This window comes from Echinops telfairi, unplaced genomic scaffold (assembly GCF_000313985.2).
Source record: "Echinops telfairi isolate 266 unplaced genomic scaffold, ASM31398v2 ScPeMD7_2291;HRSCAF=2852, whole genome shotgun sequence".
In the NCBI taxonomy this organism is placed as follows: domain Eukaryota; kingdom Metazoa; phylum Chordata; class Mammalia; order Afrosoricida; family Tenrecidae; genus Echinops; species Echinops telfairi.
Genome location: NW_022106189.1, coordinates 42,561,221 through 42,580,467, shown reverse-complemented (window position 1 = coordinate 42,580,467; position 19,247 = coordinate 42,561,221). Strand labels below are relative to the sequence as shown.

General features: G+C 53.1%; 1 protein-coding gene across 1 annotated transcript in view; it reads right to left on the bottom strand.

Moving 5' to 3' along the window:
* Positions 1-792: 792 nt before the first annotated feature.
* Positions 793-19,247, bottom strand: part of BCO1 (beta-carotene oxygenase 1) — a 34,650-nt gene continuing 16,195 nt past the window's right edge. Inside the window, exons 8-11 of the mRNA XM_013005150.2 lie at positions 8,859-8,964; positions 6,027-6,121; positions 4,223-4,334; positions 793-1,543 (exon numbers count right to left, since the gene is read on the bottom strand). Of these exons, the coding sequence (XP_012860604.1) occupies positions 1,284-1,543; positions 4,223-4,334; positions 6,027-6,121; positions 8,859-8,964 (573 nt within the window). The 3' untranslated portion in view covers positions 793-1,283. The remainder of the gene's footprint in view (positions 1,544-4,222; positions 4,335-6,026; positions 6,122-8,858; positions 8,965-19,247) is intronic.

The window sequence follows — 19,247 nt, the reverse complement described above, 5'->3', positions numbered from 1 at the left end:
GAAGGACCCAGTCACTGGGGGAAGTGCAGACTGGCTTGTGATGACGGACCAGTTGGATGATGGAAATGTGTGATAAGAAGCATATGAAACTGTTCACTACAGATGAGGAAGGCTGCACAAGCCAGCCCCTGCTTCCCTTGCTGGCTGGGCGTGCCATCCCCGTCTGGGAATGTCAATCTGAAAAGACGTTTTGATTCTGAGGGGAGGTGGGTGGGGAGCCAGACACCAGCCTGACCTAGAAGCATAATTTGGGATGTGGTGAAAAAGAAAAAAAGCGAGTTAGTTCACTTAAAACTCAAAAACGAATTCAATGCCAGAGTCAGTTCTGACTCAAAAGGCCCTTCTGCCCCGGGAGTTTCTGCGACTGTGAATCTTTTCGGGAGTTGTTGGGTGGCATCCAGTTGGTTCCGACCACCGTGACCTTGCGCACAACAGAAAGAACCGCGCCCGGCACTGCGCCCAGCCCCATGCCATCCTCACCCGTCCCTACCTAGGTCAAGTCCCCTGACGGAAGTGGACAGCCACATCTCCCTCAGCTTTGTAGTCAGCTGCTCCGTGTGTAGCCTGCTATGCCACCAGAGCGCTAGGAAGCACACGCATGCCCACGCTTACCTTGCCTATAGGGTAACTGGCCCTGACTGCAGTCCTCAACTCCAGCTGGTCCGGTTAGTGCCCAGAACCCTTACCCTGCTGCAAGGGGGGCTGCTACACCCAGCGGGTCGGTCCCAGTGCCAGGATATGGAGCAGCTGGCAGCTCTAGTGTATCTGCCTTAGGAGGACTTCAGAGGCAGGTGCCGTGTAAACACCGGGTCCGGGCTGACTTTTATTACTGAGCATCATGCCATGCCTTCCATGGATACCCACAAAGCAGCACACCTTCCTGCCACACAGTGCACTGATGGCTGGGCTCGGAAGTTGGCACTTCCAAGTGACCTCTGATCTTTAAGGAAGGAGGGAGGGGCAGGGAGAGATAAAGAAGGGGGGAGGGTCAGGGATGTCAAAGTGGGAAGGGAGGGAGGGGAGGAGGGAAGAGCAATGATAAATGTGTGTGTCTCTTCTCTGACAGGCTGGCGAATGCTCAGTCTAAGAACAATGGCAATGGGGATGTATGCGGCATCTGATTCACCGCCAGGGGCTTTCTAAGGAGGGAAGGGGCTTTCTTAGCAGAGCTAGAGCTAAGCGATACAGATTTGGCTGGTCCTCCAAGGAGCTCTCACAGTTAAGACAAAACCAAGAGACTGACACACTCTACACTCACTCGTGCAGCCAACCCCAGCTTCCTGTCAGAGGTGTCCGGTGCATGAGGGGTCACAGGCCTCCCAGCCATCAGCCTGCAGAGGTGCAGCATGGTCAGGAGCCCCAGCTTGGGCTTCCTGGTCAGAGGCCAGCTCCCCTGAGCTTGGGATGAACAAGCCATGCAGGTCCAGGTGCATGTCCACCTGCACAGAGGCGCGAGCCAGCTCGGTAAAGCTCTTGGCATCCAGAATTAGCAGGAAAGGCGGCTTCTGGGGGTCGGTAGAGACAATGGCCGATAAGATAACGCCTTGGAAGAAACAGAAAGAGACATTTTGTAAAGATGAGGCAGATGCTGGCTGGGTCTTCCTGTTCTTGGGAATTTGAGTTCAATCCGGTGTTTTACAAAGTGGGTGATCGTGCCCCCTGGGGGATCGGTGCTGGAATGATCATGGCGGGGCTGGAAAAGCAGATACCTACACTTTATTCAGGATGATGGGCTATCTTAAAAAATCTTTAATTGCCAGGGAGGGTGCGGAGTCTGTTTTTTCTTCTGGTTGGTAAACTCAGCTCACTGCCATCGAGTCAATGCTGACTCACAGCCACCCTAAGACAGGGTAGAACTGCCTTGCAGGTTTCCAAGACATTCACTCTTTATGGGAGTAGAAAGCCCAGTCTTTTCTTCTGTGGAGAGGCTGGTTGGTGGTTTTGAACTGCTGACCTTGAAGTTAGCATCCCAATGTGTAACCACTACATCATCAGGGCTCCATCAAGGGGTCCCAAATACATTTGTTGGTTACATGTTGGACTGCTAACAGAAAGGTTAGCAGTTCAAAACTAGCAGCCACTTCTTTGGAGAAAGATGAGGCTTTCTACTCCCATATACAGTTAGTCTTGGCAGCTCACAAGGGCAGTTCTACCCTGTCCTACAGGGTCACTGTGCATGGGCATCAACTTCATGCGATGGCAGTGAGTCAGACCTGAAGCCCATTGCCATCAAATCCATCCCAACTCACAGTGACCCCTGGGAGTTTCTGAGGGTGTCAATCTTTATGGAAGCAGACAGTCTTATCCTTCTCTCTCGGAGTGGCTGGAGGGTTTGAACTGCCCACCTTGTGGTTAGCAGCCCCACGCTTAACCCACGGTGCTGCCCTGGGTCCTATCAGTAGAAGAGTAGATTTGCTGCTCCGTGGAGAGGAAGAAAGGCCAGGGAACTGGAGTCAGAAGTCCTGGCTCTGGTATTGCCTGGGCCTCCCAGTGCCCTTTCTTCTCTGGCCCTTAGTCTCCTCATCTGTGGAGTGGGGCTGAGGTTGCTGCGGAATCTCCGGTGTGGTGGGCACCCACTCACCATGACTGCCTTCCTTCTTGGAGCGTCAGCTCGGGGTTGGGGGTGGGGGGTCAGCTAGCACATGTCTCTCTGCTCTGCCCTCTCCTGGGGGCACTCATAGACAAGAGCCCACTCACCTCCTGCTGGCAGCCTCAGTCGTCCCCTCTCTAAGGTGGGGACACTCCAGGCGCCCACCAGCCAGGGCATACACATTCCCAGCAGGCACAGTGCTCAGGAAGTGCCAGTGAGTCCTCCCAGGGTGCCAGACCCCAGAGCTCAGACGCAGTCATGTTGACCTGTATTCCACTTGGCGGGGGGTGGGGTGAGGTGGGGTGTCCCCGCAGGCACTTGAGGTGCAATGATACTTCCCACCAGGGGAATGAGTGGGAGATGGCGGGGGGTTGGGGAGGCACTGTGCTGACTGGCACCCCCACATCGGCGATGGCAGAGACCTGAGGCCCCTGGCCTGGCGTGCCATGCTGCGATCAATTGCCAGACAAGGCAGGTAGAGAACCACTCCCTCTCCCCTGAGGGAAGAAGCTGGCAGCCTCAGTGGGCAGTGCCCTCCCTGGCAGGCGTGGGCAGCCCTGGCACTGGCTTGGCGTGGCGGCACCTCTGCCCATGGTTCAGTGACCCTCCTTACCACCCTCAGGGCCTGGGCAGGGCATTTCTGGAGCAAAGGCCAGGAGGGAACGGTCTTCTGTGGAAAACGAGAACAAGAAGGTGGGCCCCTTCTTTCAGATGTTCCATGAAGGGCCAGAGCACAAAGCTCTCGGCCCTCAAGTCGACCCTGGCTCACAGCACCTCACAGGGTAGAGGAGGGCTGCCCCCTTGGACTGCCCATCTGCCCGCCCCATTGTTCTATCTTGGGGTTGCTGCTGATGGGCTCCAACTGCTGACTTCCCCATGAGCAGCTGGACGCTCAGTCCCTGTGTGCCCCGGGCCCCCTTCCACACCTGCGAACCCAAGCTCTCACTGCCATCGAGTAGGTCCCGACTCAGAGCAACCCTGCGAGACAAGGTAGAACTGGCCTGTGGGGCTCTGAGCTGTCGCTCTGTGGGAACAGAAAGTCTCGTCTTTCTCCCTTGGAGCAGGTGATGGTTGGAAGCCCTGACCTTGTGATTGGCTGCGCAATGCATAACTGCTACACTATTCGTGCCCCTTCCAGACCCGTCAAACCAAACCAAAGCAACCCACTGCCCTCCAGTCGATGCGGACTCATGGTGATCCTGGAGGACAGGCTAGAACTGCCCCGGTGGGTTCCCCAGGTTGTGACTCTTTGTGGAAGTAGAATACCCTATCCTTCTCCCTCGGAGCAGCTGGTGGTTTCGAACTGCTGACCGTGCAGTTAGCAGTCCAATGCATAACCACTATGCCACCCAGGTGCCTTCCAGGCTTGAAGCCGGTTGGCATTCTGATCCTGCCACTGCAGTGGCTCTGGGAACCAAGATCCTATGGCTTTGGGCAGTAGAGCATGCTCTCTTCAGACTCAGTGGGCTATGCGCGCCGGGGGCTAGGTCAGGCTACCCTCTGTGAGCCTTCCTGTCTTCATCTGTATAGGGGGAAGGGTACAGTAACTGCCTGCTGGAGTGGTTGTCAAGGATGCCCAGGGGCAACACCGCTGTGTCTGGGGGTGACCGCAGGCAGGGTGGGCAGTCCTACCGTCATCCTCTTCCTCGGCGCCTGGACTGGGCACAAACAGGGGCTCCGCCGGCCAGCAGTGCTCCTCTCCCCACTTTAAGGACGACTTAGTGATGAGGTCATACTTCAGGATCTGCGCATCCAAGGGGAGAAGCAGGCTTGCTCCCGAAAAACGGACAGGCACGAGGCCCGTTGGGCCAGGAGCCTAACCCATCACTTGCCACCCAGCCCCCGCTGAGCTGTGGCTGGTTTTCAGAAGTCAGCCGTCAGGCCTTCCCTCTGCGGTGCCTCCTGACCAGCTGAGTCAGTCTGCATGGGCCCTCAGATACAGGCTCCTGGCAGAGGATTCAAGGGGACTGCACAAGCACAGGCTGGCACTTGATCCTGGATGATGGGCTGCAGGGCAAAATGCTTACTTGCCCGGGGGCAGGGGCGCTGAATCACTTTTTTTCCCCTCTGAAAAGGGTGGAGGTAGGCTGAAGAAGTTTGGGCAACTACGCTCTAGGACATGGGATTAGTGGGGCGTGACGAGGGGTGTGTGGGAACCTTAGTTTTTTCCCCTGGATGCATTTCTGCACTGTTGGCACTTAAAAAAAGTCAATTTTATCATCTTAAAACAGGCCTGGTGAGACCGCGCGATGGCTGCGCATGTGGCAGGGCGCCTGCGATGCAGGAGTACGGTCGGTGGCTGCAGTGTGGCGGGTGCAACCAGCCGGCCCCAGCGTCCCTTGCTGACGGGGTGCTTCGCCCTGTCTGAGACTGTACATCTGAAGAGGCTTCGGTTCTGCGGGGAGGCGCTAGGGGGTGGGGAAAGTGTCGGATGCCAGCCTGACCCAGCAGCAGAATCTTGGATGGGGTGAAAGAGAAAAGCGAGATCGTTTGCTCAAAACTCAAATCCCACTGCGACTCATAGTGACTGGAGAACAGGGTAGAGCTGCCCCTGAGCCCCGAGACTGCAAGTCATGATAGGTGCAGGAAGCCTCTTCTTTCTCCCATGGAGCGGCTGGTGGCTTCAAACTGCTGACCTTGTGGCTAGCAGCTCACTGTGTAACCCACAATGAACGTCCCCGAACTGCACTCTGGGAAATGGTGGAAGCGCCCGGGCTTGGGCGGACAGGCCCACAGGGGGCGTTTGTCGGTGTGGGCCGCAATAGAGGGACAATGGCAAGAAAGCGAGGCCCTTCTCGGTTGCTGACGCTATGCTGCCGTCTGACGTCTGTGACGTGCTAACCTGTGCAAGGCTGTGGGCGTGGCCAGCGAGGAACCCACCGAGGGAGCTCTGGCTGTGGGAACAAGGGCGGTGACACCGTTGGGCACAGCCCTTCAGCGGGTACGACACACGTGTCTGCGAAGCGCAGTGAAGGGGAGGGCTCTACAAGGGGGTGCGCAAACTCCGCCCCAGAAAGAAGCAATCAAGGCCCCCAGACTTCGGCCACACCCATTCTGCTGGCGAGGCTCTGAGCCGCTTGTAGTAGGTGCTCAGTTAGGACGCACAGAGAGGGCATCCGGGAATCAGCCCGCCCATGACCTCCGTCCGACCTGCATTCCCCTGGCTCCCTCTTGTCGGGGGTCCGCATTCTCAAGGCGACCCTGCTGGACAGGGTAGAACTGCCCTTCCGGGTTTCTGTGGGCAGAAAGCTTCTTCATTCTCTTGCAGATCGGCTGGTGGTTTCGAACTGCGGACCACAGTCCCAATTGTTTGCCCCATGCGTCCTCACCACGCACCAGGCCGCCTGACGCCAGACGAATTTAGTCCCAAACCGAGCCCGAGATCCATCCTTCCCAGGGGGCCTCCCTCCTGGCCAAGGCCGCACAGGTGCGGTACCTTTGATGGGATGGGGCTCCACTGGACTTCGGCAGCGAAGACATAGCGGTACGGCTTCCCGTTGTGAGCGTAGTTGATCCTCGGGAGCTCCAAGCCTGGGGAGGAACGAGCACCAGGCTGACCAGCCGCCATCGCGGAGGGTGGGATGCAGTGCTCCCCACACAGCGCTGGGCATCCCTTCCCACCCGGCAGCTCCCAGTCCCGCCACCCTGGGCTTAACTCCAGCCCTGGACTGGATCAACGGGGATGCCAACACACAGGCACCGAACCAGGGCTCAGGGCAGGGGGAGGGGAGCCCTGATAATGACCCTGGGTCTATTAGAAGGTGCAGGAGCAAGTTAAACTAGATTTTGGCTTATGAAATGTGTAAACATTTTTAATTATCCGAGATAAAAATCAAAGAGAATTACATGATTAAAATCAGAAGGTACTGCAATTTAATTTTTTTTAATTTTTGTTTTAATACTCTGGGGAAAAAAGCACTTCAAACCAAAGGAGCAGCCCTTAGAGATTGCCAAGGGGCTGTGGGAGGGCCAGGCGAGAAGGGCAAAACCAGGGGTTGGTAAACTTTGGAGACGGATGGGCCAATCCTGCCCCTCAGAACAATTTTTAAATGGTTTGAGAGCCATAAATGTGTTTTTACAAACAAATGAAACTACATTTTCTGAATAATAACCTTTTAAAATTTTATAAAGCAACTTTTAGTTTTTTATTTTCATTTTTAGTTTTACTTTAGGGCCGCCACATCAGTACCAAAGGAGTCACTTGTGGGCAGTTTGTTGACCTGCGCTTAGGCTGGCCTGTTGACAGGTGTTAACTAGGGGGAAATAGAGGATGGTGTCCACACAAGAGGGAGAGAAGAAATCAAGGAGCAGAGAAGGATAAGCTATTGGGGGTGGGGGGGGAATGATGTGTGGCTTACACTGTTGACTATGAAGTTGATGATCTGAAATGCATACCCTCACCTAACTTAAAATAAAAAATTACTAAGCTTGAGTACTGATGTGTGTGTAGGCATGTGTCCGTACATGTATGTTCATGTGCACGTGTGTGCAAAGAGAAGCTACTGAAAGGCATATGAATGGGGAACCATTAATAATGGTTACGAATTGGGCTGCGATCCGTTATGTCAGCGGTTCGAGACCACCAGCCACTCCAAGGGAGAAAGATGGGGCTTTCTCCTCTCATAAGCGGTTTGTCTCAGAAACCCCCAGGGGCAGTTCTACCCTGTCCTTTAGGGTCACTGTGAGTTGGCACTGAATTGATGACGGTGAGTTTGGTATTTTGGGGGTGGGGGTGGGGAGTGATTTCATGTGATAGCATATTGTATAAAAATGGTATTGACAAAGAGCTCTTTTTCTAAGCCTAGGACTAGTAAGACTATGTGAAGATGTCTTAACATAAGGTCACTGAAGTACAGAATTAATCTAGTCGTGGCACTAGCTCCAGAAGGAACCTAAATGTGGAACATAAGTTAGAAAGTCCTGACGGTTTATGGGGTACATTCTAAGTCTTTCAGTTAGGATGGTGGTGCTGTCCCCTTTGCCCACTGCACATCTGGCCACCTTGAGACGTTATGGGTTGTTCCTTCGGGGAGAGCGGGCAGTGCTGCCAGCGCCTGTAGGGCAGAGATCAGGAGGGATTCGACACTCACAGGCAGAACCCACCTCAAGGAATTGACCTTGGTGTTGGAAGTACCCTTGAGCTGGTTCCAACTTACAGCGACCCTCTAGCCAACAGAAGGAAAGGCTGCCTGGACCCGGGCTGTCCTCCCAATGGCTCCTGCGCTTGAGCCCACTGCTGCAGCACTGTGTCCATCTACCTTGTCCAGTGTCTCCCTCTTTCTTACTGCCCCGCCATTGTACCAAGCATGATGGCTGCCTCCAGGGGCAGGTAGCTCCTGATAAAGTGTCCCCAGCATGTGAGGCAAAGTCCCACCATCCTCACTTCTGAGGAGCATTCTGGCCTGTACACCAAGAGTTAGCTGGCCCCAAAGCCAGCCGTGCGGAGGCAGGGCGACCTGCTCCGGGAGCATCATGAATTCTACTCTTGGGGCTTGATATGGTGCGTAACTCGGCTACTCCGCAGACACAGTCTCCTCAGCTGGAAAATGGGGCTGTCAAGACCCACGTCGTGTCCTGTCCCTGTCCAGTACTGTGTGCTGCCACGATATTGGAAGCGTTGCCACTGATATTTCCAACACCAGCAGGCTCACCCTAGGCGGGACAAGTTTCAGTGGAGCTTCTGGTCTGGTCCAAGGAGAAAGGCCTACTTCTTCAAACTCACTTAGGAAAACTGCACAATCACAAGAGAATGTTGTCCCACTTGTTCAGCGACAGCTGTGCCAGGGCCTGGTGTGCGGTGGAGGGGAGGGCCAGCGAGGGCTTGGGAGAGGGGAACTGGACTCAGTGGATTCCAATACGCTGCCATCTAGGAGGACCCAGGACCCGGCAGTGTTCCTTCTGTTGTGGGGCGGCTACCACGATGTGACGTGATGTGACGTGACGGCAGCTCTCTGCCCACCTACCCACCACCTACCCTACAAGGTTACTGGGAATGGGGTAGAGTGAGAATTAAGAACGTTCTGTGGCTTGTCAAAAAGTCAAGAAGCCAAGCATCTGCAAACAGTGAACGTGGATGATGTCTGCTCCGATGGCCACCCACAGCCTCCCTTTGTGGTGTTTGGGGAGAGAATCAAGTGACCTCTCCCAAAGGCTTGTCACTGGGGCAATCCCAGAGGCCTCCCTGTCTCCCAAGGTGCAGGTGTGGGCCCCCTGGGTGGGAGGGAGGGGTTGGCTGGGGACCTGCCCCATCTCCAAGAGCCTGCTTTACCTTCGTACAGCACTTCCGGCTGGCAGTAGACCAGGCCCTCTCCCTCCTTCAGTGCGGTTGCTGTGGTGGAGGGCGGCAGGTTTAAACTGGAGCCCACTGCGGCATCCTGCAAAGAATCCATTTCAGGGGGGGGCGGAAAAAGGAAAGCTTGTCTTTGCAGATCAAACCTGGGGCTTCCTGTGCGTACACTTGAAAGACACCTGAGATCTCTTGGCCTGGCTTCCCACGAGCCCCGGGAGGCTTGTCAATCTGGAATCACCTGATCCTCAGTGACAAACTTACAGGAGGGGTGTCAAGATGGAGCGATGACACCCCAAGTTGGCAGGGCCTGGGCACCCACACCTGTGGTCTTGATTCTCCAGTCCCTTGGGTAACCCTGGGTCCCTTCACAGGCCAAGTTAATGTGAGGATAGGAGTAAGTTCTGGCTTTGTAGAGGCCCTGTGATTCATCCCAAAGACTGCATCAGTCATTAAAAGGACATTTATAAGGAGTTTATAATAGCATGGGAAATGCTCATGATAGAATACTGAGTTCAAGGAGCTGCAGACCAAATTGCATATTCACTCTGAACTCAACTGTGTTAAAAAGAAAACTCACCCCGAAATGGGCCCGGGAGAGAGATGCGTGGAACATGAGCATCATGGGGATTTGACAGTGTGTGTGTGTGTGTCTCCTTTTCTTTGCCTCTTTTGTCAGTATTTTCTCCTACAAACTCTGGCTGAATCAAATGCAAACCTGCAAGACCCATCTTCCTAGGCCACTCCTCAGTCTCAAGTTGCAGTCTCACTGTGCCCTGTCCAGGACCAGTATTACTGGCTTCGGTGTGACCCAGAAGAGGGCTCTCAAGCCATTGATTACATCGAGTATCGACTGCTCTTGGTTGCCCCACTTCCTCGCTATGAGACGGGGTGCAAGTGACTCATCCTCCCCAGCCCTGCCCAGCACACGTCCACCGTGGCGTGACAGTGGCTTACACGAGACCAGGCGATGGCTGGAGACACAGAAGCTGCTGGTGGCTGGTTGGGTGGCTCTTTTGTTGCCACCAACCTGAGGGCTAAGTACAGGGTAGTGCTGGAGGACACGTGCTATTGTGGCGTCCTCCTTTCATGTGAACTTTCCTTTCTGAATTTTCTAGAATGTCATTGGGCTGCTAACTTCAAGGTCCATGGTTCAAACCCACCAGTTGCTCATTAGGAGAAAGATGAGACAGTAAAGACTCATCGTCTGGGAAACTCCCAGGGGCAGTTCTGCTGTCTTATGGGGCGGCTGTGAGCTGGAATGGACGCGATGGCAGTGGGTTATTGGGTATTTTACCTGAGCAGCTTTCTGCTGGAAAAGGTGTCAGTGGGGTGATGGTTTCTGGCATTCCGGCTGTAAACTTCCAAGGTCCTTAGATATCTGTTTAGTTCTCAACCTGCTCCTCTAATTTATATTAGAGGAAACAGACAAAACGGAGCCCAAGGAAGTACAGTAACTTGTCCAAGGTCACCTAGGCCGAGGCCAAGGCTCTGGCCAAGCCCTTGCATTGAGCACTTCTGCCCAGAAAGAAGTGCATGCATTGCAGGTGGATGGCAAAGCCTATGCAAAAGCCCTGGGGCTGCCCGGCCCCTCCCCTGCAGACCCTGTCTGTAGTAGAGTCCAGGCACTCAACTCCTCCTCTGACCATCTTCTGGATTGGAAAAAAACAAAACAAAACACCAAAACCCAAAATGCATTGCCATCAGTCAATTCTGACTCATAGGGATTCCTGAGGACCGAATATAACTACCCCTGTACGTTTCTGAGACTGCAGCTCCTTACAGCCTCCCTGGAGAAAGCCTCACAGTTCTCCCAAGGAGCAACAGTGGTCTCAAACCGCTGACCTTGAGCTGTTTAGCAGCCCAACGCGTAATCACCTGGGCAGGCGGGCACAACAGGCAAAGGCCTCCCTAGCTTGTCTCAGGGCCACTGCTAGGAGGCTCAGGGCTCCAGCGGGAACTGGTCAGACAGGTTGAGGGAGAAATGTGAATTTTTCCACAGTAACAAACATGACTGGGCTTCCCTTCAGGCCAACAGGCTCAGCTTTGGGGAAAATTGCTTTCCAGCCAGAATCCCAAGGCTGGCTGGAAATCCCTAGGCTGAAGGGAACTCCCAGGAGAGGGAAGCGTCTCAGGGATCCTCCCAAAAGAGGTTTTGGGGACACGCAGTGCCCCGCTCCCCCCATGGAGTCCAGGCGGACCAGGCAGAACCTCGGCCTTGCTTGAACCTGTCTCCTCATCAGTAAAGTGGAGGCGCGATCCTTAGCTTCTGGGCTGACTGGGAGCCCTGGGGAGGTCTGCTCCGACCTGCCCTTGAGGATTATGGGTAGGATTAAATGAAGTAATAGTCTGAAAACACGTGGCACAGGGCCAGCTGCACTGTAGATCCTGAAGCCAGGCAGATGTGGACTCAAAATCTCACAGCGAGCCTGCCACTCTGGGCAACGACATTCTCTGCCACCAGCAGACCCGGGGACAGCAGGTACCTTAGAGGTGTGATTTCGAAGAAGTCAGAGAACACAACAAGCCTTCGCCACCACCACCACCACCACCACCACCAACAACAACAACAACAACAACAACAACAACAAACACTGTCGTTAGGCCGATTCTGACCCATACTGCCCAACAGGACAGAGCAGAACTGCCCCTAGGGGTTTAGAGACTGTGTTTTTCTGGGGACCAGAGTCTCATCTTTCTCCTGGTGGGTTTAAACCATAAACCCACTCCGGCGCCAACAGGTGAGAGTGCAAGTGGAGGCCACCGACCACGTGTTTACGTATGTTGGCAAGAGGGTTAAGTAAAACACAGCTCTCTCTCCCGACTTTGACAAAGACCCCTCTCTGATATTATTGGCCACCACCTGTCTGTCAGCCTGTCACTGCTAGAAGCAACAGCACTGGTGTTTCAAATGCCAGCGGTGTCATCTCTGGTGGACTGGTTCTGATGGTGTTTCCAGCCTAAGACTGGGAAGAAAGGCCTGGTTCCCCACTCCCAAACATGAGCCCATGAAAACCCTGTAGATCACAAGAGAACACCGTCTGAGAGGGTGTTGGAGGATGACCCGCCAGGTTGGAGGGCACTCACAGTGGGTAGCAGCCACGGGCTCAAGCAATATTTTGTTCACCTGGACAGGTGGCAAGTATTTTGTTCTGTTGTGTGTGAGGTCTTCATGAATTAGTGACAACTCGATGCCAATGGCCAACAAGATTGTGCAGTCCACTGAGCAACATGGTCATCACTAGCCACGTGTGACCACTGAAGTGTCAGGGGATTCTGAACTGGACCAGGGTGGCCCCTGCCCCTGCCTCTCCCATGGCTGCTGCATCCCTCACTCTGATGGGCTTTGTGCTGAGCAGAGAGGTGATGGCTAGCATTCCTGAGCCAGCAGCCAACCTCAGTGTGCACAGAGACCCAGGCTGCCCTAAACAGGACCAGAGCAGCCCTAGACGCAGGCCGGGGTGTTTGGACAGGGAATTCAGATCCCAGGCTCCGGGTCATGTCCTGGGCCCTGTGACCTTGTCACCCTGGGCAGAAGGGGCCTGATCAGGGACCTCTAATATGCCAGCCAGTGGCTCCTCTCACAATCTCTGGGAGCAGAAAAGGGGCTTCAGGGTGCCTGGCACAGAGCAAGTTTTGCCTGGATAGAGGAGCGGCAGCTCCTTTCAGTGCTGTGCTTCCCTTTCGCACTTGGACGGCAAGGGACAAAGCTGGGCAGGGTCTGGAGGCCTCCCACTTCCATACTGGAGAGCTAGTTCCTCTCCAGAGGCGCAAATGGTTGACAGGGCCAGAGGCGAACTGGAGAGCTGGAGGTTCAAATCCACCCTCTGACAGCTTTGTGGAGCCAGCATTACTCTGTATCATGGGGCTGCCACAATGGCAACCGGGCCTCCCCTGCTTCGTTGATGGTCATGTCCAAGGTGCCTCTCTGCTGGGGTCACCCCTGACAACCGGACGGACAGACAGATGGTCACCCAGTGGAGGACACTGTGCATGACCCGCCTCTGAGGCTGCCAGAGGAGGGCAGGGAAACTGTCCGGGCTGTCTGTACATGCCTGCTCCCTTTCCGCCCAGCCCCTCCTCCCACCAGCCCTGCCTTAGACACCCCGCGCCGCCCTACATAAACAAACCTGCGGAGCGCCCCACCTTCTCTCTGACCCTAGCTGGCCCAAAACAGAATCTGGGGCAGTGGGGGCAGCCAGGAGCTCCTGGATTTATGCCCCATTCTCCATTGCCCGTCCTACGGGAACGTGCTTTCCTCGGCCAAACGTCCTCACGGCTGAAGGGCCCCTGTGTCCTTGAGACCCTGCCCCACAGTTCCACTGACTCTCTCATTTGCCCACCCACCCACGATATCGAAGGGCTTCATGAGCACCCCAAGAGTCAGAACAAGAGCAAGGGAGGCCCCTGTCCTCTCAGGGAATCAGAAAAAAGGACTGGACACACTTGAGACAGCGGGGAGTCAAAAGCTGCGTGTGCTGGCAGTACGGGCCTGCACCTGGTCTGAGTGGCCTCCGAGGCTGAGCACTGGAGGCTAAGCTCACCCGGTGGTGCTCAGTCGGTGGGCCTCTCCTAGGATTCATCATCTTGCAGCCCTCACCCTTACTTGGTGTGGTCCTCTCCTGGTGGCCCTCAGCTGGTGCTCTTTACCTGGTGGCCCTCACCCTGGTAGTCCTCACCTGGTGGCCCCTATCTGGTGGTCCTCAGCATGAGGCTCTCACCCTGGCTGCACATTGAAGTCACCTGGGAGCTTTGAAATCACACCCACACCTGAGCCTGGCACCCAGACACTGTGGCTTAGGGCCTCAATACTGCCCTGTGATGCCAGTGTGCAGCCATGCGTGCCGGGGGAGTGACAGGAAGAGGGGACAGCGGCGTCTGAGACCCCAGAGTGGAAGGAGAAAGGGTGTTGGTCCCCATGGCCCCTTCCTTAATAGCCGTTGGATGGGACGTAGCCAGGACAGCCAGGCCGGACTTCTAAGGCCACGTTCACCTGCCTGATGTGCCTCTTTCAAGAGACAGGCGGAGTGACTTGAAAGTGAACAAGAAGCCATTTTTTAAGGGACAATAAATAGCAATTAGAGAGCGTGGACAGGCTCCTGTTCCCAGACTTCCTTCTTGGCTACTTTCAAAGCAGCCGAGGGCTCAGAGGATGGCTCTTCAAAGTCTGTGAGTGGACTTTCTCAGCTCCACCCCAAGGCAGCAGCCGCTTCTGCAAAGGGACGAGAGGTCTCAGAGCCCCAAGGTTAGTGTGGGAAGCAGTGGGAGGGGAGGGGCACATTCTTCTGTACACCAAACCTTGGCTTGGGCCTGTGGGCGTGAGTGGGGGTGAGGAGGGGTTAGGCCTTGTGGTTTGCCACCTGTGAGCCTGCCCCAGGTCTCTTGCTTCCTGGAACCCAGAGAAGGAAGCAATCCAACACAGAGGTCTGTAGCACTTGAGGTAAGTTCATGGGACATGGCCATTCAGTGATCCAATCAATGGCCCTGAGTCATGTGGGGAGAAAGTGGAGTCCTTCTTCAAATTCTTCTGAATGCTTCAAGCAGAAGGTCTCAGATGTACTGTATTAACATTAATATGCTCCGGCCCCTACCACTGTCACCATTTTTAAGTATCTGATCCCGTGCCAGTCATGCCTTCAGCATGCTGAGCCACCATCACCATGGTCTGGTTCCAAAACGTTTGAACCACTCAAACAGAAACTCAGTGCCCAGTGAGCGGTGCTGTCCCCGTTCTCCCCCACAGCCACTGGGAAGCTCTGCTCTCTGTGCAGGGGCCTGTTCTATATCTCTCCTATCCGGGTAATTAGGCAATGTGTGTCCTTTTGTGTCTGACGAATTCCACTCGGCACAATGTCTTCCTGGTGCATCCGGGCCACAGCGGGAAGCAAGGCTCCGTGTCTTGTTCTGGTTGAATAATGCTCCACTGTACGTACACACTGCTTAGCCATTCAGCCGTGGGTGGACACTTGGTTTCCTCCCACCTTCTGGCTAGTGTGAGTCATGCTCCAGGGAACAGGTGTCAGTGGACTCCCGGCCTTCCAGTCTTGTGGGGAATTGCTGGGCTGTTTGGTCAGTCTATGCTTCCTTTTAGTTTTGCTTTCTTTCAAAAACACTTTTATTGGGGCATCATCTATGTATCTATCATACAATTCAATAGTTCAATCATATCAAGAAAAGTTGTACAATCATTACCACATCAATTTTATAACACTTTCTCCTTTCTTGTACTCCCCATGTGCCCCCAACCTCCTTTGCCGCACCCCAGGAAACCATGAATCCAGCTACTGCTCTCCAAAGTCCCCCCTCCTGGATCTCATCTACCCAAAAACCACAAAAGCGAATAACAACAACAAAGAAACCCTAACAATAATGACAAAGTAAAACCAAAAAAGTCCTCATTGAAAAGAAAGCAGAAAATATTAAAAACTAGAACAAGTCTAAAATGGGTTAAAAAGGAGATTAATGATAAGGTGTGAAATTTTCACCTAACTACATCTGCCACAATCCACTTCCTAATGCATTCTGAATGACAGCAAGGCTATTCACATCCCTGACCTATGTGCAGAGGGGATTCACCTGTGACTGAATCCACATGTATTTCCCCTTCAGTTTTTTTTTATTTAAAAAAAAATGATAACAATTTAAAATGGATTGAAAGGGAATCAAGAAAACCGTTCCATTTAACTTAACTGTATCAACTGTCATGGCTACAATGTTCACTGTCTGATAGCAGGCTATTCACATCCCTAGACTAGGGTCAGAAGGGATTCACCAGAGGCTTCCTCCGTGTGGACCCTGCCAACGGGCTTCATTTTCTGAGGACCTGCTCAACTGTTTCCTACAGGGGCTGCGCCATCTTACACCTGCCAGCGGTGGGTGAGGGGTCCTCAAACCCCACCACCTCGCCAACACTTGCCATTTTCCTTCTTTTTTGAAAATTAATGAGTACTTTTAAAAGGAGCCCTGGTGGCTCAGTGGTTATGAGTTGGGCTGCTAACCCAAGGTCAGCAGTTTGAAACCACCAGCTGCTTCATGGGAGAAAGACAGGGCTTTCTACTCCCATAGAGAGTTATAGTTTCAGAAACCCACAGGGGCAGTTCTATAGGTTCCCTGTGAGTTGGCATCGACTTGATGGCATGAGTTTGGTTTTTAATACCGTTTAAAAAAAAAAGTCAGCTCTTGCAAGGTCTCTGGGTAGAATGGAAGACCCTTGCCTCCCCCACCCCCCACTGCTTCATTGACGTAAGGCTTTGGAGGCACAGCTAGCAGGGCTGGCTTTCCACTGGGCTTGCTGCGTTTCCTTTCCTACTCAGTCACCAAAGAGCAAGCTGGGGGCACAAAAGCAGGCTCCGTAAGCCTTGATGGAAGTGGTAGGAAAACCACCAGCAGCTACGTCCAGACACTTAAGTGACCATTGGAGCCAAAGCACTGGAGAGCTGAAAAGAGGCCTGATGCCGGGTCACGCAGACCTGGGTTCAAATCCTGACCTCCCCATTTGCCCACTGGTTGGGATAGCTCTTCAGGAGCCCACCTGGGGCCCTGGTAACTTGGTGTTTTGGGGAGAGGGGTTGGAGGTCGAGGGCAGAGAAAGTTCCTAGGCTCTCTAAGAATACCCTCCACCCCCTACCTGCAGGGCCACCAGAAGGGCCAGGAGACCCACCTGGACTTGTTCTAGGTCAGAAGGCTCCCTGGGGGAGAGCCACGGAACCACTACCCCTGCATCACAGCTGTGGATTCGGAGGCAGACAGGTGTGGTTTTCAATCACAGCTCTGCCACTGGCCTGTGTGGCCCTGGGCACCTGCTTTAACCTCGCTGAGTGGCAGTTAGAGACTATGATAGAGCGTACTGCTATCACGCTCCAAACAGGGTGTATTTGAACGTGTCTCTGTGACCAGTGAATGGCTGCAGACTAGTTCTCTCAATAAACACACTGGGTTTAATCTATTGAAGGTGCCTTCCAAAACAAACAAAGAAAAAAACAAAGAAACAAACAGACCCCAAACCGAAGGTCTCATCAAAACGGTGGCTTTCCCAGGGAATCTGCTGGGCCAGCATGATGTACAGCACAGAGGTCAGCTCAGAAGGCCAAGACACCTAATTTTTAAAATTATTCTTATTTCCAGAACATGGGAATGGTGAGGTCCAGGTCTAGGGAAGTGGCACCCAGGATTTTCCCCCCACCCACCACAACAAGGCACCTGTGAGGGAAGCCAGGGCTATCCTGGAAGAATTTCAAAGAGAAACCTTACCCCATCCACCCTCCTACCTACTTGCCCCATCCCGGCTTCTTTCTGTCCCCCCTGTCAAAGGCCATTGAAAAGGAACCTGATTTGCCTCCCTCGGATGTGCTCCCACTGCTGTTTTGACATGTTGTAAATCATCATTCTTTAGGGAGGATCTGGAGGGACGGGAAGAGCGCCTTCAGAAGTGTACAGGCCTGGATGCAGGACGCGCTGAGTCGCAAGAGCTTCCCATTTTGATATTTTTGTTTCGGGAAGGTGCCTGTGATTGTGCAGTGCTCCTTCCTGATCAGGCCCCCCATGTAGGAGAAGCCTCTCCCCTGGGCCCTTTGGGCCATTAAGTGAGGTAAGGAAACTAGTTAGGGGAGTGCCTGGCACAGAATATGCATCCAGTAAATGAGAGCCATCAGAATTTAATTTAATTTAATTTGGTTTCATTTAAATTAATTAAGACATGAAGTCAGGGAGTTCTGGAGCCAGCAGCCTCTGTGGCCTCTCTAAGTCAAGCCCAGAGCCCTGGCAGAGTGCCCTGAGGAGGACAACATCTTGCCCGGTGGTCATTTTTAATGCAAAGACAGGACCTAATAGCCAGCAATGGGATAAGCCTGAGGGGCAAATAATTAAAATAATGTTGTAGAAGAGTATCTAACACCATGACAGATGTCTAGATATACACAAAGGTGAGAGGGGGAAAATGACAGAAAGTGGCATGTGATAAAAGAAATCTGGTGATAAAAGAAATAGAGTAGTTGGCATGACATAGCTCACAGAAATCATGATCTGTATCCTTACAATGGGAGTAGTGTCTGAGAGCCTACAAGCTTGCCAATTGCCATCCAAGGCGCCTCGACAGGTCTTGACTGGCCAGGAGCAACACTGTAACAAGGTAACCAACAACTCCAAGAAGAAGCATGTCTCATGAGTCACAACCTCATCTGTCCTGAGACTGGAAGAACTAGATGGTGCCCGGCCACCACCATTGACTGGTCTGACTTGGGTCACAATAGCTGGTCCTGGATAGAATGGGAGGAAAATGTGGAGCCAAATACGTGTGGTCTTGATTTTTTTCCCCCAAACTAGAAAAACCGACAGGACTCGCTCTGACTACTGCCCTTAAGCAATCTTTAAACCCAGACCTGAGCCCATCCCCAGACCGCACTCTAGAAAAGTGGCGCACAAAATAAAGGTTACTCCCCATAAGGTAGGTAGGCGTTCTACTTAAATGCCATCAGTGCTTGACACCTGAAGGTCAGCCTTGCTCAGAAGCAAAGATGGGATGGTCAGGGGGACAGGGAAAGCAGAGCCCTGGGAAAGGAAGACTCAACACAGTGGCAGGGGAGGCCCACCCATTGGGGCCCACCCATTGTGATGAGCAACTCGCCCTCCCAGAACAATGTGCGTGGAAACGGTCAGAGGAGAACCTGATTTTCGATGGAAACTTTCACCAAAGACTCGATGAAATGTTATTTTCAAAATCCTACAGGAAGGAAGGTGAGGGAGAAGGGGGGAACTAATCATAGTGATTGACGTACAACAACACCCACACCCACCCCAGGGAGACGAACAATAGAAACGTGGGTGAAGGGAGATGGTAGTTGGTATAAACTATGAAAATAAAATTAATTTATAAATTATCAAGGGTTCGTGAGGGTGGAAGGGTGGGGGAGGGAAGGGAAAAAAGAGGAGCTGATACCAAGGGTTATAGTAGAAAGAAAATGTTTGGGAAATGATGATGGCAACATATGTACAAATGTGCTTGATCCAATTGATGCATGGATTGTTACAAAAGTTTCAGGAGCCCCCAATTAAATGGTTTATTAAAATAAAAAATCCTATAGGAAGCAAATAAAAGATAGAAACGCTAGAAAGAAAAAGTCTTGATACATTCTACAACAACCTTAAAAGCATTAGACTAAGGAAATGGAGCTAGTCACAAAAGATTGGATATCATATGAATTCCAATTCATTAGAAATATCCCGAATCTGGAGGAGACGAGCCAGTCAGTAGCAACGATGAAAAATACAACTTTCCTCTAGTTCCTAAATGCTCTACCCCCTCCCACTCCCACTATCATGATCCCAATTCTAGCTTGCAAGTCTGGCTAGACCAGAGGATGTACACTGGTACAG